General features: G+C 40.0%; 1 protein-coding gene across 5 annotated transcripts in view; it reads right to left on the reverse strand.

Moving 5' to 3' along the window:
* SULF1 (sulfatase 1) overlaps positions 1 to 25,052 on the reverse strand; it is a 123,137-nt gene that overhangs the window by 24,916 nt on the left and 73,169 nt on the right. For all 5 annotated transcript variants that reach the window (XM_062633221.1, XM_062633219.1, XM_062633220.1 and 2 more), the window contains 7 exons: positions 19,811 to 19,962; positions 17,595 to 17,764; positions 7,023 to 7,173; positions 5,826 to 6,001; positions 5,137 to 5,265; positions 4,816 to 4,869; positions 3,684 to 3,813 (listed from right to left, as the gene is read on the reverse strand). In XM_062633221.1, coding sequence (XP_062489205.1) covers positions 3,684 to 3,813; positions 4,816 to 4,869; positions 5,137 to 5,265; positions 5,826 to 6,001; positions 7,023 to 7,173; positions 17,595 to 17,764; positions 19,811 to 19,962 — 962 coding nt within the window. The remainder of the gene's footprint in view (positions 1 to 3,683; positions 3,814 to 4,815; positions 4,870 to 5,136; positions 5,266 to 5,825; positions 6,002 to 7,022; positions 7,174 to 17,594; positions 17,765 to 19,810; positions 19,963 to 25,052) is intronic.

Here is a 25,052-nt window from a genome sequence, read left to right on the forward strand (position 1 = left end):
AACTCAAAAGTGAACATTTCCATGAAGTTGTGCATATCTCATTTCTGATATGTTCTCATGGAGGGGAGTGAACATTGGGAAACTGGGGATTATGGAAAAATAGCTAGGGGAGAATGCTCTGCAATGGAAGTGATGAAATCTGTCAATAATGCTAAAAAATGTACATTTTAAAAAAAATCACAGCGAAAATAGTTTAACTCAGCTTTACATATGCATTTTATACCTACTTTTTCTTAATGAAACAAAACTCTATTTATTTAGTTATTGTGATCATTCAAAGCCTTGCTGATTTGCAGCTAATTGCAATCCATAATCTAAATTTCCTATATATTTTTGGCAAGCAGCTATTTAGAACTTACAAAATTATGGAACAATGATAGCAATTATACAGAGGTTTAAGATTTCCCCTTTTTTCCCACTTTTTTATGCTTACCTATATTCAGATAGCCATTGAACATAAAAAAAAAAATAAATTTCAAAACCTTTAATTTAAAAAATGTATTTACTATGCCAGCAGGGTTTTCTTCTCTCTCTCTTTTTTTTTTTTTTTTTTTAATTTATTTAGAAGTTACTTATGAAATAGAAAATAAGTTAAAGCAACTATGAGTACCACATCCTTGGAGGTTTTAAAACTCATAGGTCTCAGGATTACATCTCATTTTAATCAGGAAAACCAAATTTTCTTCCTTTTCAACTTCCATTTGTGTTCTCCATTTCAAATACACTAGACATTGACCAAAGTAAATTAAATTGCAGATCAAGCTCTAAATGTACTAGGCAGTACATTGGTGTATTAATTCCCCAAATGCTTATTCTTAGTTCCATATATTTAGCAGCTGCTTCCCACAGACCAGTAATTCAACTATTTAAAAATCTGTCAGCAATCACTCATTCTGTGAAGGTAGTTTTAATTTAAGTGATGTTAACTGCAACTGGTTAGAGTAGATGTAGGAAGTATTATAAACCATCATAATTAAAATGAAGATTTCTTTTCTATATATTCATCTATGTAATTGAAATTAAAGAAACTAATCTCATAAGATAAAACTAAGTTAAGACCCACATAATAGTGCTTCCTCTTTCTCTTTTCCAAGAAGTGCGAAATGACTAGGAGAAATGTGCTGGAGGAACATCATAGTAAACTATGATGCCTCATATTACACACTGGAAATTATCTGGGCTAAAGTAAAATTATTTGGATTATTAAATTATACTTTTTTTAAAGAACTTTTTTACATGGAAAAAATGTTGTGGAGACTTATTTCACACTGCAATGCCTCACTGAAGTTCATGTTATTCCAGTGTTGCTCTTTAAATTCTCACCCTTCCTATTCATAGAATCATAGAATCACAGAATGGTTTGGGTTGGAAAGGACCGTCAAGATCATCTAGTTCCAACCCGCTGCCATGGGCAGTGACACCTTCCACTAGACCAAGTTGCTCAAAGTTCCATTCAACCTGGCCTATTCTACTTTGACTTCCCTGTGAGTACCTCATGTAGTCCATCCCCGAAAAAGAAACTGCCCTTGCTTCTCAGGGCTGGTGCAGGAGGAAATAGGGCAGGAGAAGTGGCTGCATTCACCATGGGTTGAACAAATCCAGAGGATGCATTTTCACTCCCCATGATGCTCTGTCTGACAGAAGGTTTCTGTAGACACATTTAATTCCAGTATCCCTGCAGGAATTCAGAATATTAGAAGTATCAGGGGCAACTTTGATCATTTTGCTTTAAAAAAATAATTTATGAATACCAATGGCTGGGTCTGAAAATTCGTCTGAAAGAGATCAGTTCAGCCCTGTCCTTCATTCAGCTGTGAGAGATGGCTGCTGGCCTCTAAGTGCATCTTCTGCACTTAAAGGACCTCAATGGGAGTTTGTAGATGCATGAGCCAATACCAAATAGCATGGCTCTCATAAGCTCCTTGCTGGCTCAAGGCCTTCTCCTTCCTTTGATCAAACAGGATTCACCAATATGTGATGGAAAGACACAGTAGGCTGGGAACAGGGCTGTGAGAAGTGTTTCCTGCTGCTTCAGGTGTGATATCTGGTCAGGGCACTTAAACTCTTCTATTCACATGTTGAAAAGTAAAGTTGTCCAAAACCTGTGTTTTGGCATGAGAGGTAATAAATATAAGAAATAACTGCAAAGAAAATATTTTGGTATTTAAAACTAAACGTTTTAGAGTCTAACAGTCTAAATGACTCCATTGATCTCCTCTAGTTTTTATAAAAATACGCAGTTTTTCAAATTTAATCTCTGTTTACAATGGCAGTGTTTAAACTGCTGAAAACTTTGCCCTTGGGTGAGACTGTGATATTGTGTATATCCCTTCAAAAGTGGCTGCGTTTAAGGAGCATGTGTGAGGTGAGAGCTGTGGCAGAGGACCTGACCAAGGATATGCCAGCCAAAACATATTCCAGTCCAATCTGGGATTAACTGAGATTCACTGTAACACTACACTCGAATGAACGAGAAGGGTAAAGGAAGGGACAGAGCATTTCTCTAAGAAGTGAGCAAGCTCTTCCCAGCACCCTCAGGTTTGCTGTGAAGAGCTCTACCTGCCACGAGTGAAGCACCATGGGTGGCTGCAGATGGAAGCAGAGCACAGTGAATGCTTTATGCCCCCGTTCAAAATAGTTTACCAATATTTCAGTGCCAGGTTTACAGCTGGCTGCAGTGGTCTGAGCAAACATCTGCGGGAAAGGCGCAAGCGCCTGCCTGGGACAAATCAGCTTACACTCCAGTGGGGAGGTGTGTGGGGATGGGGATGGAGGGGGAGGATGGCAGGGCAGGCACGAGCCGCTGCCTGGGCCCCCTAGCATGTGCCTGGTTGTAGGTGGTGTCAGTGGGAAGGCATACAGCTACATTACACACCTCCCCAGTAAATTCATCTTCATATGTTACCATAGGTATAACATTAATTCAGAATGGATTGAAAAGAACTGGAGACAGACTCACTTTTTCTTAATTTAGCTCCCTCCCTGTATACACACTGTAGAGCTGCAGGTGTAAGCAGAACAGTCAGTGGTGCAGTAACTTCAGGTTTTATGAGCAGGCAACCAGACCTTTGTATCAGAGTCAGGAGTTATACTGAAATCATTAAGTCTACAAGAGGGAAAAGCGAGGCTTCGGCATGGGTATCACTGTCTGAATCCTTAATGTGACCTTAAACGGCAAGTGTATCTGAGCAAGGGGCCCTTCTATTAAAGGTGTTTCAATAAGTAATAAAGTATGATGATTACCAAGTGTGCTGTCCACTTTATCGCAGCAAATGAAATCATGTGTAACCATAGGACTAGCCAGTTTGCTTCAGTAATTTTGAATTATCCCAGTGAGTACAAGCTTCCACTGTTCAAAAAGGTTATCTACCTTTTTTATAATTAGCATTGAATTATCTTGCATTTTGAGCTATACACTGAATTAAATTAAAATTAGTTATGTTATATGGGAGTTTTACCATAAGCCCTGTACTGAGACAACAAACTATGGACCAGCCCTCCAACATCTTAAATCGGACCATTTCTTAGAAGAACTTGTGTCTGGTTTTCTTTGCTCTGAAGGTATTGAGAAGAATAGCCTTTTAGCTCTCCTCCAAATGCATATTCTTTGAATTCTTTTGACCCATAGAGAAAATATGTATTTCTCTGTGGCACCAAGAAGACTGCAGTTGCTTGTGGCTTACCTGCCCTGGTTGCTCACAGGCTGTCTGGTATTTTGCTTGCTGGCATAATTCTTTTACTCTCTCATATTTTGGTAGCTGATTAGACTGCTGAGTGTTTTTGTTGGGTTCCTCCTTCTTGCGTAGAAATTTGCTTTAAAAAAAAATAAAGTTGAATATTTTAGATACATTCTTCTAAACTCTGGAGATAATGAATTTAACTGGAAAAGCAAAGCTACTTGAAGATTTTACATCTTCTCAGGGAAAGAAGGCCAACACATTTCTGTTACTGACCTTAAAGGTAGGTCATACATTGAAAAAAAAAGTCTCAGGTGATTTGCTGGGAATTTCCCAAAGAGAAATAAGGGCTGCTGAAATATGTGTAAGTGATACAGGTCAGCACCATTCATATATAAATGGATGCTCTTTCACAAAGCAAAACATTGAATCAGTACTTGCCTGGCTGAAAAGCCCAGCTGAAGACACTGCAGGGCTCCCACACTCATTCAGCTTTAGCCTGGCTATATTTTATACATTACAATGTGCATTATATGCACTATTTTGTACTACATCACCCCAAATTTCCATAGTCTGTAAAGCCATAAAGTGCCATGAGGAAATTGCTGTAAAATTTTTACCAAGAGAAAGTTTTCACAGCAGTAATTGGCAAGATGAAAGTAAAGAGTGTAAAGAGGTATCAGTGAAATGAGGAGCAGTTACAGATCTCATTTACACATAAACCTTTTCTTAGCTAGAACAAAAACGAAGAATGCTTTGGATATGTGATAGGAAATACAAAACTACTTGATAAAAGGATTCTGCTGGATTTGAAACAGAGATTTTGTAAGAAAATGAGTCAGATACTGAGACATAAACGGGCATAAGTACAATGTTAAAGAAAGAGGAGGTACAAGCTAAGAAAGTCACCAGAAAAGCATGCTTTCAAATTTATTCAGAGACAGGAATTTGGGAGCACAGCAACTTGCAAAGCCAGTGGTGGGAAAATAGGAAACAAGTCAGGCCTGTAAGTTTGCTTGCAAAATTTACTACTTTGCTGACCATAAAAAGGAAGAGGAGGGAGCAGAAAGGAAACATGCACAGGAGAATGTTCCCAGCAGGCAGGCTGTCCCAAAACTCTCTCACCCCTAATAATTACCCTCTTTCCACCAGAAATGTGTCACGCCAAATTTTGGTCTTCTTTGTTCGAAATCTGAAAGCAAAATAATAATATTTATTGCTGCCACCTATGTATAGCACTGCCAGTGTTAACAATTTATTTTTGAAAAAAACCCCACCTCTCCACTTGTATATACACCAGCAATTTTATAGATGTGTTATTTAAGAGACTCTTCAAATGCAAAAGCTGTGGTCATTGCCATGACACAACTCATTTTCACAGAGTCTCTTTTTCCATTCAGTTGATTTACTTAGGTGTTTGCTTTTGAACTGGTTAAAAAGATACAATGCTGGGACCCACCTGTTCCCTGGTCTCTCCAAGTCCAGAAGCTTTAGGACAGATTTGCCATCCATATCTGGAGGCGTGTCAAGTCCTGCTATATCCAGAATTGTTGGAGCAAGATCAATATTCAAAACTATCTGAGGCACTCTGCAAATCAACAGAAAAGGTCATAGTTGTCATATGTTCAATATGTATGTCTTCACATTCCCTTCAAACAGAATGGTAATTAATGTTTATCAGGGCTTTGAAGAGGTAAAGCTCTACAGAAGTGCTAAATTTAGAAAATCCGCTTTGAAGTGTGCAACTCAGAACGACCGGCCAGCACTGCAGAGTGCTACCACAAAGAAAAGGCTAAGCCAAATAAAACATGGAGGAGCAGTAGCCACACTACTCTTATCTCACTGATAATGACAGCATGATGCCATCCATTTTGATAAACCAGAAGGTGAGCAATAAAGATGAGCACCTACTTTTTAAAAGCAAAACCCAAAGCCTAATCCTACAGGACCACACATCATACAATTTTCTCTTCTGCATTGTAACTTAATAATATGCAAAATGAAAGACATTCCTCTTTATTAGACTCGCTGGTCTGCAAAAATATGACATCCTTTATGAAATGAAACTGAGCAAAGCAATAATTACAGGCTCTTAAAAACATCTTACATTAGGCTCAACAGCTGTGCTAGAGACATAAGAGAACGTACACTGATCCTGGCTCTACACTTGGACCACGAATAAAGAAAGGAACTCGAATATCAAAGTCATATGGCATTGACTTCCCCTTGACCAGTCCAAACTGTCCGATATGGTAACCATGATCAGCAGTGTAAATAATGTAGGTATTCTCCAGTTCTCCCATCTCTGCAAGCATTTGGTATAACTGCAACAGAGCACAGGAAAAATTCTCAATTAAATGTAGCAAAACAAGTTTTGTGCATAATCAGGTATAACCACCATTTTACTCCCTTAAATTTACTGAACCAAACATGGCCTTGATGAAGTTGTTGAAGTGGTCATCTCAGGATGGACACTTTTACTTCTTGTCTTTACTGTGCTGCCAAAAATATCAACTTACAAGTTTAATTTCACATTTGTCAGATGGGAAAATTAAACAGGTCTGGAAAATTAGAGTAGCAAAATATGGTAATACTGGTGAAGTTGCATTAGTATGTCCAAAAGTGATTGTGTACTCAAGCAGCCCAAACACACTCAAACAGCTTGGGAAAAAAGACTGCTACAGCTTTAGGGCAAATGGTACTTAGATTTGATTTACTGTGTTAGTCTACAACTTTCTCATTCCTTAGTTGTGGGCTTGGGAAAAGGCTGTAAATTTTTATTAAAGTTTAAAAAAGTCTCTCTGGGGGAAGATCTTTGGTCATGGTGCTTGATTTTGGAACAAAAAGTCATGCAAAGTACACCTAACAGTTTGCGTATCAGGTTACCTATAATTAGCTGTATGCTGCATTGCCTAACTTCTGCAAACACTAGCAGACTGACACCTGAGTTGCTGTGATTTGCCAATTCCCAGATTTCAGCTAAAGGACAAACTGTGAAGGGAATGTGCGAAATGAATAGAAGTTGTCATATGCGCACCTGTGTCTATCCACATGTACACGCAGGTAATGCATCTTCTGTTAATACCAGGCTTTATATTAGGCCCAGTGACTCTTCCTTTGAAAAAAAAAATCATCATTTATCTACTCGGCAGTTAAAAGAAACAGGCAAGGAGCTTGGCACTATGTTGCAGAGAACCAGAATTCATTCCTACTGGGGATACACGGAGTAATTCTTTGTAGCTCAAGGTCTTTTCCCAGGCTGTGGTTGGTGAAGGTAAAGAAGGAAATAGTTTAATTTTGTTACCAACTAATAAGTTTGTATTCACAGCAGTTTCTTGAACTCACTCTTTCCATAGAGTCGTCAACAGACATCAAGGTCTGAAGCCTTTTGCGCTGCAAGACATTTGTAAACTCCATGTGGATAGGCAGCATGGGCCCTGTATACTGCATGATCCAGTGCTTATCCATGTTTGGTGCATAGTTATAGCTGGGAGTGCTGGGAAGAAAAGAAAGGATCACAGGCATCAGAGCAAGGTGGCAACTTCCCTAATACAGGAATAGCCAACAAACAGTTAAACCACAGATTCTATGTTGTATCTGGTATTTCCAATGTGAAATAACAGCAAACATCACTTCAGTGGCTTCCAAGCTTCACTGGTTCATACCATAGATCCCTTCCTCAAAATTTTTAACCACTTGCTTTCTCAGCTTTCTTTCAGGCTCAAAGACCACTACCAGATCTGTATTAATATTTAAGATATGCCCAAATGTATTTCTCAAAGGAATGTGTAAACAGTAAAAATGCTTATCTGAATAGTGCATCCCATAACAAGCAGAAAAATGAAGGAAAGTCAGAGATCAAAGATGACTACTTCCCCTTAGTACTAAGGTAAACTGCCCTGATCTTCCAACGGGGAATTACCTTTATATTAGCACAGGTTAGACAAAAGTCTAAGGAAGATAATTTTTTTTTTGACAGATAAAGAAATTCAGGAGTCAGTTCTAAAGAACAGCAACATTCGTGTTATCAGAGAGCTGAGAAAGTGCTGCAGCCAGTGACATTGACCCCAGACTCACGTTCAGTCTCCAAGACTTTCCCTTGGCCCTCACCTGAGCTATGTCCCAGTGACACCCAAAGATGTGCAAATTCCAGTCATACCAAAATAACATTTATTTATACATTGAATACTGTTGAAGTGTTATTTTTACAACGTGAATGCAAAGCACAGTGCTTTACCAGCATAACACGAACTGTGGTAACAATGTTGAACTAATACCGGTAGTGATAGTATAGTACTAAGAAGTATGTCACAGAGTCCTACTGAAGCAAAGAATGATGCTTTAGGAGTTTGCACAAACATCAAAGGAAGATATAAGAGAGGTGTTCTATCCACAGCCAGTGAATTTTTGAAGGACATCATGTAAGAAACAAGAATCCATTCACCGATACATCATCTCTGAAGAAAAGGTACTGCAAAAAATATGCCAACTAATTTTGCTGTATAGATTTGCACATTAAAAAAGCTCTCAATTAATCCTGCTTTTATACCTAGCATATGTGATAACTTAAAGATGAAAAGAAACCAAAAAACCCTGTCCTGTAACAGTTTCATCTGTGGATGAGCATTGTCTTTCTCTAAAAGTTGCCGAATCTAGGCTTTGCTGTTTTGATTTCCAATACACTGCAGTATATGATATAGGCATTGCAGCCTTACCTTTGAAAAATAAACATAAACAGAAAATGAAAAAATGCTGTTGTGTGAACTAATTTGATTTCTGCAGTTCTCTTTTCAGTTTATAACACAAATTCAATTCAATATGGATTTACTGTTTAGATACGTGCATTACCCCACGTAAATGTTTATGTGTAGTTGTCTTTTCATAAGAGGTAGCATGGAACACTATCAGAACATTGTATATTGATAACTTAAAGTCACACCTTTGACCAGTCCTTCATTTAGCTTTCATTTTTCTTGTCATGGTGGTATACGACCACAGTATGGTGGAAGCAATTTATTTTAGTGAAGCAGCTGATTTTACTTTATCAGCTATCATATGCATAACCTATAACTATATATTCTGAGGATAAAAGTCAGCTCAATGGACAACATAATAGACTGATAGTCAACTGCAATAATTTAGTGGAGTCCATACTTTAATTGGAGACCAGTTTTGAGAATCTAGGTCGAATGTGAGAAATATATGTCCAGTACATACAGCTAGTTTTGACTAACCTATTTAACCATTAGCCCAGGGCAAAACAGAAGTGAGACAGTGGTATCACAGGATATGTGAACTTTTGCTTCATATTAAGAAACATGGAAAGGTTAGATTCCTACTTAGCGAAGACAAAACATAAACTACAACTACTCTTCTGCTGGAAAGTCTTTTATTTCAGGTTGAAAAATCAAAATTTTTTACATTTTCCATGGTTAAAATATGATTTTTAAAAGGGGTGTTTCTACTACCACAAAATTAATGAAATTGAGCCCAGGAGCACAGCCCTCTAGGTTGCTGGCTAGCCAGCAGCCCTAGCAGATGGACTTATGGAGCCCTAGACCTTGAAGAAGAAGCAAGTCTTCCGAGTTTTGAGGTATTAGGCGCACTGACAGTGCAAACTTTCCTGTGTTTCTGTGTAATTTTGTCAAACAAGATACTTTCTCATGAAAGAGCTCAGTTTTGATTAACCACTGTTTTCCAGCAAAAGCCTGGGGTTTTTTTAGTGGACTCCTGAGTGCGCCTGCCACAGAGAGATGAGGTGGCTGTGAGCTGCACTCAGCCAGCAGCACTGTGACAGCCTGCCGCTGTGCCAGGAAGGAGAGCCAGCTGCTGAAGCAAGCTCAGGTCTCATGTTCCCAGGCCATTGTGAGAAGCCTCCTCCACATAATGGATAGTCTCTAAAAACAGCACTCAAGGGTTTAGCAGGGCAGTTAAAACCTTTCACAGACACTTTCCAAATGCATTGTGAATTTTCTGGGTGAGAAATGCAGTAGGCAAAGAGTGAGCAGAATTTTCCTCCCAGACACTTCAAGGAACAGGACCTCCTGAGAAATAGCCAGTGCCAATGGCTGATGGAGAAATGTGACACAGGGGTCCAAAGTAGAGGAGAAAGAGTACTAAAGAAGAGACAGAAAGGAATCCAGATCATCTATATTCCCTGCACACCCCTTTTGTTGTGCCTTGCAGAAATCCACCAGAACAGCACTACTGGCCAGGCACAAGATCTGACATTGCCTTCAGATTTGTCTACCTTTTTGTGTGTAAAACAAACAAACAAACCCAACAGAGGTGAATTCTGGGGAGAATATTGCTGATTTTTGAAAACCTTTCCAAGCGGACAAACATCTTCCCTGTCAGTGATAACTGTTTATCACAACATTTTTTCTTGAAGCAGTAGGAGATATCAACTAAATATTCAACTGTTATAAGACCTTGAAAGACATCATGGCACAGTCTGTCACTGTTTCTATTCTTCCATTTTTGGGAACAACTTTACTGTGTATTGACAAGTACTGCTGTAAAGTAGCATCGACATCTACATTTCCTTGATTCCTATTTGCACTGGGAATATGAGATTGCAGATATGTCTTGTGTCTTCTATTGCCTCTTCTCACTATTGCCTCTTCTCCGTAATGGAGCCTATCTTGTCTTGAGCGCATTTTGTTGATCCATGATCAGCAGACAACGCCAGATACCCCATTGTCTTCAGGTTATCCATGGCCTGTAAGTCTGGCAAGGAGCTACTGCTCACCTGCCTTTTGATCTTTGCTGGCTGCTCTGAATAGCTCTCAGATGCTGCCCCAGAGTGCAGCTTCTGATTTCAAGGTCATTCTTGCTAGTTGATCAGCAAATAGTAAAGCACTTAAAATTCTGAATGTGTGCCCGGAGACTGTCTGAGAGTTCATTTTACATGTTACAAAAATAGATACACGAAAAAGTGCTCCACCTCATGTAACTCTGTTCTAAAAGCATACTACACAAATATTAAATTTGTAGAGAGGTTAAGGACTGAGAGAGCAAATGATTAGTTTACTAAAAAGGTACAGTATTTAGCATTCATACAGGCTATACTAGCTTGGACAAATCTAGATCGCTCAGTTGCTCACTTACATTTGTCCAACACATGCTGTGCGGAACGTACTACACAGAGACTTCTTGAAACTCCATGACTGGGCAGGACACTAGAACATCCAGGCTCATAAAATTTAAAATTGCTGCCCTTAGTTCAACTAACAAAAAAAATTCCAGATGCTTAACAATAACAACTGCTGAACCCAGTCAGGCACTTTCCCATAAACACATGCTCAGTATGATAACAAATAAATCCCGAGATTTCATAACCATTCACCTATGTGAATAAATTTACAGAGAAATCATCCCATTTCATGTGTACATTTGCAAAAAAACCAAAAAAGCAAATTAGTATTAGCCTTCTCTAGGCCTTAGATTACAGTCTCCTCAGGAAAGTAATAACTTGTGGTTTGGGTTCTGTTAGCACTTAATGTCCCTGTATCAACATGTATTATTTTTGTTCATGCTACACTGTGGAAATTGCACTTCCTGTCTATTTACCACCTGTTAAACTGCAACAGGAAAGCCCCCAGTGGTGAAATTTGGTGTTCTGTAGGTTATAGAAGGAGTAAATACCTGTAAGTACTAGTGCACTTTTCTCTTTAAAGAAAAATTCACCATAAGATCTATCATTTGTTTATCTGTAAGCATCGGTTCAAACAGATAATTAAAGTTATAACAAGAGGAAAGTAATTATATTAGCACTCAGATTTGTGGTCTGAATCCAAACGGCCTTAATGCCCGTTAGATACACGAACAGTCAGCATTTCATATCACACATTTTAATTACTCTGACAGCATATTTGTATTTAAATTTTAACTTCAAATAGAGAAGGCATCTTATTTGGCTTCTAAGGTATCACAATAACTTCAAGTTTGAAAAGACACAAAAAACCCTCAACAACACAAAAGAACGGATGTTTGTACTTGAGGACCTATTGAAATGGGGTCCTCAAATAGCAAATCAGTCAGAAATGATTTACACTATCTTCCACTAGAACTGAACTGCTTTTTGTGTGATATTGCATGAATCAAATGGAATACAATCCTTCTGCAAATCATTATTACGAAAAAGGTATTTTACAAGCTAAGAAAAGAATGGGAGATTCGGCTTGGCTAATTCTGTTTACACAGTTGTGGTATCTGTGTGGAAAAGAAATAAAGAGTACAGCATGTTTCAAAAGCTCTCAGAATTCAGTGCAACTTTAAATTAACATTTGTTTTCTGAAAATTTGATCTAAATATATACGTCTCTTATAGATGAGTTAATGTGGAAAGAAACAAGGATGTTTACAAACATTTGATCAATTGCTCACACTAGAAATCTGTATTTGACTCTTATTTGCAATCTCCTAATCCCCTCCTGTTCCTATTCAACAAAAGAAAATTCTACTCACAAAAATACTGCCTAAAAATGTTGGTTTTGATTAATTCCATAGAGCTCTCAGGGGGTTTTATCCCAAAAGTGTTTGGCTAATCTTCTGTTTGGATTGGGAGTCCTCCAGTTAGTGAAAATAACACAGTACTTGTACACCCCAGGAAAATTTTCATTTCATGAAAATAGAAGTCAACAAATCTTTAAAATAATACCCATGCTAAAACTCATTGTTTAAATTAATCAGCTTTGTTCAAAATTAACACCTATATTATTCCTTGAGATATGATTAACAAACACTGCATCAGTGATCATGTTTCTCTGGAAAAAGTGGAAATAAACAAAGGAAGCAAGTCCTTTGTTTCCAGGGAAAGCAGACTTCCAGGCTTAGGCAATGTTCTTGGAAAGCAGGAAGCCTTGGTTCTGGGCAGAATTAAAAGTCAAAAAAACATGATCAGTGGCATGGTCAGTATTAATGTGAAGTTGAATTTCATCATTCTTGGTCTATTTTTTCTGCCTTTTAAATGGAGAATCTTTGAAACCCAGGGATATTTATATATTTGGGGATGTGAGGTATGAAAGTTTCACTCCTGAAGTGTAAACAACTGCTATATTTCAGAATAAAGAAGAAAAAAAAGTTGCTACCCGTTAAATATGACACCTTTTCATTTTAGGAAAAAATATTTCTTGCTGATATAGAAGTTAATTGTGTAACTAGAATCTTACTGCATTTCTGTATCACACTATTTCTTCTAGTCCTGTACACTGGCAATGATGTGAGCAATGATTTTGATCATTAATCTCTAAGTTGGGACTCCAAGTAGACCTCAGCCCAGCAGTGACAGAACAGACTAACATGTGAAGATTTATTATTGATTCAAATGTACAATCCCACTCTAATGGGTAAGTGCCCACAGTACAAGAAGTACCATCATAACTGGTGACTCAGACTCAGCAATTAGAAGGCACCCTGAATACAGCCATCTCACACCCCAGATTCACAGTTAAGGCTGAATGGGGATGCAGAAGTGCAACAGAACTGTTCTGCATGCTTCGCTACTGCAAACACACGGCTACAGCCAGACATGGTCAATCAGCACCCTTCACAGTATCTTTAAACATAAAGCTTTGCCTCCTGAATTACCTACATTTTCTCACATTATCTTGGGAAACTTTCCAGTCTCTTCCAAGATACCACTTGTAGCTGCTCCCCCTTAGATTTTCAGCTTGGCAACAGTATAGCTTCCAGTCTATCTAATCTGGCTGTCAGTCCCCCTGCCAGCCCAAGGATCTTTAACTCAGCACAGACATCAATGTTTCAGATTTCCATTTTTTACATTCTTCAGTAAACCTGCCTCCCGCAGATTTTTGCTTCTAATGTTTGTTTACTTCACAGCTTATAAACAGCTTAGGTATGATTCACAGTTCCCCCAAGACTGGCTCACACTGGAAGGTAAAGGGAAGTAAAGTGCCAGAGACCCTGAACATAACTGGGAATTCAGGTTTTCATTAGACCATCTTTTTGGGTCAGTGCTTTTCCGCTCAGCTGTCTGATGGAACAAGATTGCCCTGTAACAGCTGCCAGGGACACCTAGAGAGCCATCTCTTGTGTCATAACTTCATATTTAGCAATATTTCTAAAGGTCTACCAACCCTATTCCCCCACAGATGATGTTCTTTACCACAGCAAAAATCTAAGTATTGCTTTCATCTAGTACATCTTCTCAAATCCTATTTTCTTCCACAAAAATGACTTCTAGAGCCATAGCTAGAGTAGACGCATTAGTATGATTTCTTTTCAGAAAATATATCACTCATTATGGTGATAGTAGCCAGGATAAATTTTCAGAAATATTTTTAGGTGTCACAAATAGGACATATTTAAGGTGGGAGAGTGAGAGAGAGAACGGATGCTTAAAAACAGTAGAGTGTCTGCTGCTTCCAGGATGATATAGCCTGCGTTTCATGTTAAACTGCAGCTAATGAGAATTAGCAGGAACCACTTAAAATTAATGATTAAGCAGTGTATACATCATTACCTTTCTTGTCCTTGCAAGACTCTTCATGCCGCTCAAGAAGGCTGGTTTTGCTGAGGAGGACAGGACTGCAGGACTGTAAGGTTAACACTGGTTTGTAATTCTTCCTTTTCTTTTCATTTTTGATGATTTTTCATAAATCTTACGGACTTTGCTGCTGCTTTCATTTGATTTTCTTCTTTCCACATTGTTAAGTGCGGAAATGAGACCAACAGACGCCCACTTTTGTGGGCAGAAATACTCTCCCTGAACTGGAGCATTTCCTGCTGCGGCCACTCCCCTCTTCATATGTGCAAGTGGAAAACTTCTTCTAAACAAATATTTTATTTGTGCTTGGGTTTGCTTTTTTTTTTTTTTAATTTATAAAGGTAATATTTCAATCACATGACAGGTACTTTACTAGAAAAGAAACATCACGTAATTTAAGGGTCTGCTTCAGCTACTGTCCTTTTAAGCAAAACTTCCCGTCACAAGTGGTTGACAGGCTATCTTAATCCTTGGTTTGTAGGCATAACCTTCCATTCCAGTTTGTAAAGCCAGCAAGCAGCTTTTGACCTGGTTTCCCTTCTTTGTTGGAGGTAGGCGTTACAGTAACACGATATAGCAAGTACATTTTTAAAAACAAAATCCAAGGTCAGATGGCTGCCACCCGAGGTCAGAAAGAAAGGGATACAAATGTTGCTTGACCACCAAGGAAGAGAACCTAAGGGTTAAACGTTCAAATTACACAAACCTTGGCAGGAGCGATCTTATTGTTCTTGTGCTGTTTTCACAGGGAACACAGAATATTTCCATGAGAACTAAACTTCCTATATCTTTTAGAGTATGTCGCTAATATTTTTTTTTGCTAGGAAATCAGTTATTTGGAGGCCTCAGCCACCCAGATTGGCAGTTTATCCTCAGTTTGTCTCATTTCTTAGTCTGCAGACACATGCAGTCAGTCAATGAAATAAGAAACACAAAACAACCCAACAAGGACCTCTTAAGGTCATAATAGAAAAAAAACCTCTTTGCAAGAAGGTTGCCAAAAAATCAACCCCACCAGAAGACAAGAAGCAGCACAGCTGAGTCTCGTATTCTGGGCTATCTCACAAGCAGCCTAGCAGAGCAAGGTATTCAGACCCCAGTAGTCCATGCAAATAAAAATTAAATTAAGTACTGAAATGAAACTGAGCCTGCAAACAGATAACCAGGATCTTTACTTGGTATTTGCAGGTATCATCCAATCTGTAAGGTGGAGAGGGCATTATAATTTTGGACATTAGCTAAACCCTTGGTTCTAGCAGCACAAGCTAGAAAACAAGTAGGCTGAAAACACAAAGCAGTAGAAAGTGCCAGGAGCATGATAAACCAATGCAAGCTCCTACAAGCACTCTTTTATCAGAAGACACTGAGCATGGAGCCTAAAATGAGTTGCTTTGGCCTGAGGTAGGGTGAGATACAAAGATTCAGTGCTTTTCTTCCAGACACAGTCCCCACAGCTAAGCGGAAACGTTTCAATTCTACTCTTGAATGATGGATAGTCCCCCAGCAGACAGGATGGCTTGCCTGAGGCCAGGCAATCTGTGCCACTAAATGGGAAGCAATCTGTTGAACAGAGCGACAACAAATAGATATAACTGTCTTCCTATGAAAAGGGGTTACTGAAAGAAGACATGGGAGAGGTCCATTAAATTTGATGTAGTGACTTTCATTATTCTTCACAAGATGGGAAGCAGGGGACACCCTGCATGGGCAAGCTCCAGGTTAGAAGGAAAGAAAAGGCAGTCCTTTGTCCCCAGTGCATGGGCTGACACTGTGGAACTTGTTGCCACAAGATGTGGGGCTGACACAGCAGTTCAAGTAGTGATCAGACTGATACAGAGGGAACGGGGCACAGTGGCCTGATGCTTTGCCTGAACTGGTAATTTTCAGAAGCTGGAAAAACAGGGAAAATGAACCTCTCCCAGTTTGTTGGTGAGGTTTTCTCTATCTGAGTGTTGTCCCTCCCCCCCCCCTCAAACAATCCCTGCTGCTTTCTGCTGAATCACATAAGTCAGGATACTGAGTTAGAAAGTTCTTTCATACAACCCAATATGGCAGGTTTTATGCGTTCGTGTCTATCTTATTTTACTTTTTGGATATAAAAAGGTGATAATAATTCTTCAGCATGATTACCTGAGAACCAGTTTAAAGTGAATATATACAAACTTGAATCTCATCACTTCTCTACACAGGTAGAAATTATCCTGAACATCTAAATAGCTACGAATCACTGCTGGCTGGTTTGCTTTACTTGCAAAGTCTAGACTCAGGAATGTGGGATCATTGAGAATATAGGAAAAGAAAAATACAGTTAAGTATGTAAGGGAAAGTGGCATATCTAGAAAGTAGCAGCCAATAAGAGGACAAAAAAGTACAAACTAACAAATATTCAACCATGTGCCATGAACAGTGTCTTTCTTGCCATAACTAGTGATGAGTTTATGCATGCAGTTTATGCAGCAATTACTACTCTTTGCAATTTTAAAGTAGTTAATATAACTATGAAAAACATCCCCTAGTGTGAGCTAGAATGTCCAAAATGCAATTTGTAGATCAAAGAGGTTTTTCACTGTGTGATGAAGGTGATTCCTCCTCAACCTCAGAGGTCAAATCAATATACAGTCCAGGTAAAGTATTTTATTAGACTTTTTTCCTGTGTGGAAACAGGTGCAAAGACATCGTTTAAGCACAAATGGAAAAAGTGGTCTACATGCCCATGGTACACAGAAAGGCAGTGGAAAGCTTCCATAACACCTCACTATGAGGAAAAGGACCCAGAAGATGCTTAAGAAGGTATTAAGCAAGATGTGGAATCCAGGACTATCCACAGATTTTTACCTGGAGTTGGTTCCAGTTCTAGAAACAAAGTGAAGAATTCTTCAAAAATTATTATTGTAGTGACCAGAAAAGATTAAGCATATTTAATTTAAAAATGCAGTCTTTAAAAGGCTATTTTGGGAATCTGCGGGCATCTAGTCTATAAGCAAATCTGCTGCACTCGAAAGCTACGAAAGGGTGTTTTTACTCTCAGTGTATTCACTTAGTTATTGCCCAGGAAGCACATATCCTAGAGGAAGACTAAGGAAGTAATATCTTTCCAACAGATCCTGACCTGTGTCTACATATTTTCAGGGTATTGTAAGAAGCTGCCCTTACAAAGCCAAATACTGACCTTTTAATCTCCCACAACTTCCCAGGAGGAAAAGAGCTTCTCTCTGCTTTAATAATGGCTAGAGCTGTCACTCTTCTCCCCGAGAGGAGCAAGCACGGCAAAAGAAACAAGCAAACATTCGCTGCTTACTATGAGTTTCCTACATTTGAATTTTCTGTTCCTGCAACGTCTCCATAAACAAGTATCTCAAAAGAAGCAGCTACAAGGAGTGGGTCTGGCAGCATGTGAATTTGACTTACATATGCTGTGAAGCATTGGGGTAGAGCTCTGAGAACTGTGGTGCCGAATCCTCGGGGCCATGGGGCGCAGCGTGGCTGATGACCATCATTATGGGCCTATGGGGATATATCCTCTTAGACATTCTGAAGTAATTAATGCTTTCATTAGTGATTAGGTCTGTGAAGTAGTCCTGGAACATATGATTAACACAAAGCAAAAGTTACAAAGTGCAAGATTAATTAGATCACATACTATCATGTTATTACGCTATTTTCAAGCCCTCATTGAAGCTTGATCAGGAAGTAAAAACATGCCATCAAAGAGATGTATGATTCAAGGGAGCATAGGGGAGACTGAGCAGGAATTGCTTTCTTAAGCAGGAGATGCCACACAAAATGAGACAGTATTTTGCAAATCAGGTACAACAGAAGGCATTAAGTAAATATGATTATCAGATTTTGTAATATAATGCTAGGTAACATTTAAAAATAACAGACTATACTGACAAAGATATGCTTCTTGAATTTCACTGAGAAAACACTTTCACAAGGTAATGACTCCTAACTGCAAGAAATCATTGACACTTGCATTAGTTTTCTGTTTACATAAACAATTTTTGCCTACATTTTGTTCAGAGTGTACTTTTACATATGTACAAAGTGGAAGAAAGCTACAACAGGTAGCAGATTGCAAAAATCTTTACCGAAGAAACTGCAAAAGCCAATGCAGGGAGCAGTTGAATTCCTGCAGGCTCTGTTAATTTGATTGTGCAACTTTAAGAAGTGCAGCTGCTGAGATTAAGGTTGTGACTTGCTAATAAACTGGCTTAACCCACAGCCAAGGTGGCAAATGGAAGCCTACAAGGGGAAGGGAGGAAATGGAACTAAGAAAAAAAAGATGAAAACTTAAATTAAACCACCTGTCACCTTGGAGTATTCACTGTTGGCCTGGAGGTCTAGCGCGAGCTTCATTGAGAAAGTGCTGAGACAATGTTTGTAATTTCAAGCACTTCCAGGCATGACTAATCTTATGTTGTGGATTCGAGGCCCCGAACAGCTGCAAAAGCAGAGCCTGAGGGACAAGATCTGTGTCTCATGTCAGTACTAGGACAAGCCAACCAGCTGTGACCTCCATGCTCACCCGTTCCCTGTCCCCCCTGCCCCTTCCCCTCTCCTGTAGCATGCTCAGAGCACACCCGGTAAACCTGGCTGCTACAATCTCTGCAAGGATATGGAAGAGACAGTGAGTCACCTTTTGGTTTCCACTTTGGTTTTCAATGAATGTGAGGCAGCAGGGTTGTGATAATTTCTGGGTTTGCGGCCTGTTCAAGTAAAACGCCTGTATGACCGTTCTCCAAAAGCATTTACTCTCCTCCTATTTCCCTATTTATTCTAGCTACATACTCAGGGTGTGTAAGGAATGTATAACTAACCAATATTCTTTATTTCTTTTTTTTTTATATATATATAAATATATAATCATGTAATTTCTACATGTGGGGAAATCAGAAACAGGCATTGCAAGCTTCCAATAAAATCTCATTACATGGGTCAGAAACCACAGCTGCAACATCTGTATCATCTTCCGTAAGCTACAGTCTGAGGAAATTCCAGATTGCTTTCTCCAGGCTGGAAAGTCTGCGATCTGCACTCCTAAGCCTTTCTGAGAAACTTCACAGCAGTGGGAAGGTTACCTTGGCATACTTTCCAAACTTTGTCAAAAGCATAAACAAGCTCTGAAGTTTTCCAATGGCTGTATTCTCCTGCTTATCTTTTCTCATAGTCACACCCAGAGTCTGACACCAAAGGCTCACAGCCTTTTTTTTGGTGTCCACTGTATAATGCAAAACAACATTAACCAAGGTCTCTTATGTGGGTAGTAACTGACAGCACTCAGCTCCATTCAGATTTCAGTAGCGCAAGGGACACAATTATTTTGGGGAAAGGTCTTTATTTATTATTTGCTTCTGCCATCAATCCATCACTTTCTAGCAGAGGGAGGAGGAAGGGAGAAAGGAAGGGATGAATCACCAGGCTCTATTGAAGAGCCCTTGTGATTAATCCACTGTGTGATTAATATTCTTACGTGGAAATCAATCTGCGGTGACATGGAGAGAAAATGACATCTCAATTTTGTGGTTGTAATTGGTTAATTAATTAATTATCTGGTTAATAAATTATCTGAAAGTTATCTTAATATGGATTAATGATGTGGCATTTATGTGTCTGGAAAGTACCTTTGCATAATCAAATCCATGCTTCTCTTTGTTACCATTGCGAGAAATGGTGTAATTATAGAAGCGAGAATTCTTCACTAATCCAACCCACTCTCTCCACCCAGGAGGGATGTAGCTGCCATTGTATTCATTGAGGTATTTTCCAAAAAAAGCTGTGAAGGTAAAAGAAACAAAACACACACACACATGAGGCTTTGCAATCCAAGACACAGTCTGCATCAAAAGCATGCATGAATGAAGATAAAATGTGTCAGAATGAGTCAGAATTGCTTTATCAAAAATGTTCCTTTTATACCTCAGAGGGTTTTGAAATTAAAATTAAGTTATTTCCAGAGTTTTTATGAGAGTTGAAAGCCTTCGTGACTCTTAATCTTTTGGAATCTAGTGCTCACACGAAATATTTTCAGGGTTTCTTTTTTTTTAGAATAAGTATGTTTCTCTTGGTTTGTACTTGAAAATGGAATAAAAACGCAGTGCCCAGAGGAAACATCTGAGAAACACCTTGTGGTTTTAAACAACTTCTGTGATGGTCTGGAGCTGTTTCTGACTTTTGAAAGTTTGGGCTTGGCAGCCTGGCTGCATTTGCTGGTTTGATAAAAGGCCTGGGAAGTCCAGATCTGCATTGCACTGGGCCACGTCTGGGTAGAGCAAGAGGGACTGCCCACCCTGCTTTGCTGCTGCAGCTTCTGTAAAGCAAAACTAATGAAGAGGCAAAGACTTGGAGGTCAAGCACCTCTACCTGGCCTGCCAAATTAAGTGTATTTTTTTCCATTAGCTCCAGGGGACAAATCAGAACCCACTCAGACCAAACCTTTCAGCTTTTGCTGTTGGGCCCAGGAGGGTTTGCAGGTGATCCTGCCAATTCCTCTAGAAGGAAGTAAAAAGAAAAACAATATCATGGTGCAGTGGGCTCCCAGCTATCTGGGAGTTGTGAATTGCTTATGCCAAAGATACACAGACACCAAAAGCCAGCCAACTGGCTTTGGGAGGGAAGATTAATGTTGGCATGGCACCCTGGCAACTACAGCTGCATTGCTTCTAGGGACAGATGGGTATGAAAGCTCTTTAGCTGCTTGTGTATAGTCTTTGGCCTGGATAAAAAGTCAGTTTGGATGGCTCTGCCCTGGTTTTCCAGTGCCTGGGAAGTGTGGTGACAAAACACCTGACAGGGCCTTCAACTTGTGTTTTTAGGGATTTATTAGCTCCATCTCTGTCCCAGCAAGTTAATGGGGTGTCTGAGTAACTTCACTGTTTGCGTTCTTTATGTTCTTGTGGTTTACAAGAACCTGGAAGGTCACCTGTGACAGCAGTTCTGCTGTGCATGCCCCAGCAGTCAGCACAAAGGTACGCACAAAATGAGACACCCCTGGATAGGAGGGAATGACAGAGACCTCTCCCTTTCCAGGGACAGAGATCCTCTGGGTGATAGCTGCTCACCTCTCTGCACCTCTCATGGTGGACAGCCCCAGTCCTCACTGCCAGCCCCGGCTCAGCCAGCCAGGCCTGACTGGGCACTGGGACACACATCGAGCCCCTCCACTTCTTTCGTACTAGGAAATGAAGTCACTTTGGAAAACCTCGCATTCAACCTAGACACATTCAATCTAACCAAAAAAGCACATCTTTGGAAGGGCTTAAATAAAACAGATCTGATTGATGTGGGCATGGTGAACTTCCTGGGAAGACTGGTGGAAAAATCAGAACGTTCATAATTAAGACTTGCCTGAGGCAAGATAAATATGGTGCAATCAAACCATATAACTGCCAAATGTCACTAACCAGAGGTTACGGTCATATATAATGTTACTTTCCTATACCACGTGGAATGTGACATATAAACAAGTCCTAAAGATACTAGACCAGGCTTCCAGCTCTTCCTCCCACAGCTACCAAGAAAGCAAGCCAGCCCATCTCCTTTTTTCTCTGGAGGCCGAACAGAAGTCAAGAAGCTTGAGGTGAAGAGGGTGAATGTGGGGAGAGAATATGTACCCAGCTCTGCTGCCTGCCAGAATGGAAACCATAACTCTCCTTGAAGGCAGCCAAACTGGGTTAAACTCTCAGGGAGTCAGATGTCCAGGGAAAGTGTAAGGGTAAATGCTGAAACACTGTGAGATGGGAAGCCAAGGAAATTGTAGAAAAAGAAGACAGAGACAGCAGTGAAGAAAAGTATGGGAAAGTGATGTGACCAAGACAGAGGAAGCATTACCAAGCCAAACAAGATCAAGGACAGTCTGTGGTTATAGAAGAGATCTGAGGTCAGCCCTCCTGAATGCCATCCCAGATCCACCAGCAGCTACTACGTGACCTTGGGGAACCTCCGCATGCTGTACTCCTCTCTAAGGGACTGTACTGCCAACCAACCTCCCACAAAGATCAGAGGTTTTCAGGCTGTGAAATGGAAGTTATGGCAATTTATCATGTAGAATGGTTTGATAGCCCCACCTATAATTAATATTGACTAATCCAGAGACCTGAACTCTCCTATTTACAGTCTTGCCACACTTCAATCATTAGTGATGATAGTTTCCATGCTATCTGACTCAGACTATATTTTGCTCTGTGGAACGTTTTAGCTGAACAGTTCAGCAACTTCCAAGAAAAAGGCTAGGGAAAAATAAATTAATTTGCCCATTTAAAAATCATTGGCAAGCTTTTCTTTAAGCAATGTTAGTATCTGCAGGTTTTGATGTAGTGCCTTTGTAAATAACAGGGCTGGCTATGAACATCTGTCTCAAAATACGCTGGAGGGAAGGAATGCCATCCAGAGGGACCTTGACACGCTCGTGAGGGGGGCTGATGCCAACCTCATGAAGTTTAACCATGACAAGTGCAAGGTCCTACACCTGAGCCGGAGCAATGCCAGGCACAGCTACAGGTTGGGCAGAGAAGAGATTCAGAGCAGCCCTGTGGTGAAGGACTTGGGGGTGCTGGTCGATGAGAAAATGAGCATGAGCTGGCAGTGTGAGCTCACAGCTCAGAAAGCCAACCGTATCCTGGGCTGCATCAAAAGGAGCGTGACCAGCAGGTTGAAGGAGGTGATCCTGCCCCTTTACTCTGCTCTTGTGAGACCTCACCTGGAGTATTGTGTGCAGTTCTGGTGTCCTCAGCATAAAAAGGACATGGAACTGTTGGAACAAGTCCAGAGAAAGGCCACGAGGATGATCAGTGGGCTGGAGCACCTCTCGTATGAAGACAGGCTGAGAAAGTTGGGGCTGTTCAGCCTGGAGAAGAGAAGGCTGCATGGAGACCTCATAGAAACCTTCTAGTATCTGAAGGGGGCCTGTAGGGATGCTGGGGAGGGACTCTTCATTCGGGACTGTAGTGATAGGACAAGGGGTAACGGGTTAAAACTTAAACAGGGGAAGTTTAGGTTGGATATAAGGAGGAAATTCTTTCCTGTTAGGGTGGTGAGGCACTGGAATAGGTTGCCCAGGGAAGCTGTGAATGCTCCATCCCTGGCAGTGTTCAAGGGCAGGTTGGACAGAGCCTTGGGTGATATGATTTAGTGTGAGGTGTCCCAGCCGATGGCAGGGGGGTTGGAACTAGATGATCTTAAGGTCCTTTCCAACCCTAACTATTCTGTGATTCTAAGATTCTATGAAAATGGCCAAGCTCTGAAAAACTGTAGCGCAGATGATTAGGAAAGACTTACTACAGCTTCTCAGTTTAATGTCACTATAGGTTGTTCCTTTATGGACCTGAAAAAGCCCCCACACTTTCAGTATTGGCAGATTTTTTCTCTCCTTCTTTTCTCTCTCTTTTTGATATTCAGACATTACCTGAGAGAAAGCCACCACCATAAAATGCAGAGATGAAATGACCTGGGGCATAAGGACGAGAAAAGATAAACTGAATTTAGAAAAGAAAAGGGAGGCTTGTAGCTGGTGAGGGTCAATTCATCTTGGAATTTCCTTGCTTTAGATTACTTAATTTTCTAACTTTAATAATGTTTTGTTAGCTCCCCCGTGGCCCCTGAACTCCAGATTTTCGTCCATGTTATGAGACTCTGGACTGACAGCCTGAACAATTCACCTTTGTGTTGGCAACAATTTACTATTTTATCATAAAAATAATCTCAGAACTGTCAAGTTTTAAGCAGCCTCTGGAGTGACGGTTTGCAGAATTAGATGTTTCCCTCTGTTGCAGAATAAAGCAGTTCCCATGTCAAATGTATAGTAAAGCCCTGAATACTAATAGGAGCAGTGGTAGCCATGATTATGGATCATCACATTTACCACACTGCTTTAACCAAGAGTAATTTGTTGGTCAAAAGCTCAGGAAGATATGAGCTTTTGACAGATGAAGGGAAAAAACAGGCTTTTACTGAAACACAAGGTTTGAGTCCCTTCATGGTGGGGTTTTCTAAGTACCACTGAGTATAGAATAGGGCAAATGAGTCAGAGCTGGAGCCCTGTGCCAGCAGTTAGTGTCTGACTGTTCACGCTCTGAATGAAGACAAGTGCCACAGTAAACGGAAAGCACAGTAGTGCCCATGGGGACAAATAATAATAGCATGCAATCGCGGTGGGTGTCCTGGTTGTTTTTTGTTAACCAGAGGATTGCAAAAAATTCAAGTGCTACAGAATACGTTGCAGAACTGCCTAGAAGCCAGCATCATGATGTGTAAACGTCCTTGCTGGATCTTCATACGCTTGGCTCATAAAGACAACCCACATCTTTAATTTACCCAACACCTGCTGAATTGTCCAAGTCTGACTGGGAATGCTCAGCTTTAGAAGCCACTTGAACTCAGCAGTACAGGGTTTAGGGAACCATTTCTGCTTGTAATTAATAAAATGGAGATTATGGCTCAATGAGTAAAAGCCTCATTAAAAAGTAATGCCATTTCAAGGGACATCTTTTCATTATTGCATGTAATGGCCCCCACAGGGATAACAAGAAAGATAAATACCGATTTTTGCATTTTAATAGGGCAGTTTTTATCTGCATTCTGGCAGTTTTGCTAACTGTTCCCAGGACACATTGTTAGTTTTTAATCACATGTAGAGTAGCTTAGTATATCAGAATAATTGTATTCTGCATGAGTATGTTCAATTAAGTTTATGCAAACAACAACATGGTGAACAGTTATGCAGACATCTATACGTCTCAGGACTGGTTGCAGAATATACATGTTTGGTACCTAACATGAATAGACACCTTAACACAGGTTTTGTTTTTTCTTTAGCCATCAGATAATGATTCCTGAACTGGTCTGAGAGATATAGGGGCTCCAGTGGAT

Source organism: Pezoporus occidentalis, unplaced genomic scaffold (assembly GCF_034315485.1).
Source record: "Pezoporus occidentalis ecotype Australia unplaced genomic scaffold, CSIRO_AGI_Poc_V1 ctg4, whole genome shotgun sequence".
In the NCBI taxonomy this organism is placed as follows: Eukaryota; Metazoa; Chordata; class Aves; order Psittaciformes; family Psittacidae; genus Pezoporus; species Pezoporus occidentalis.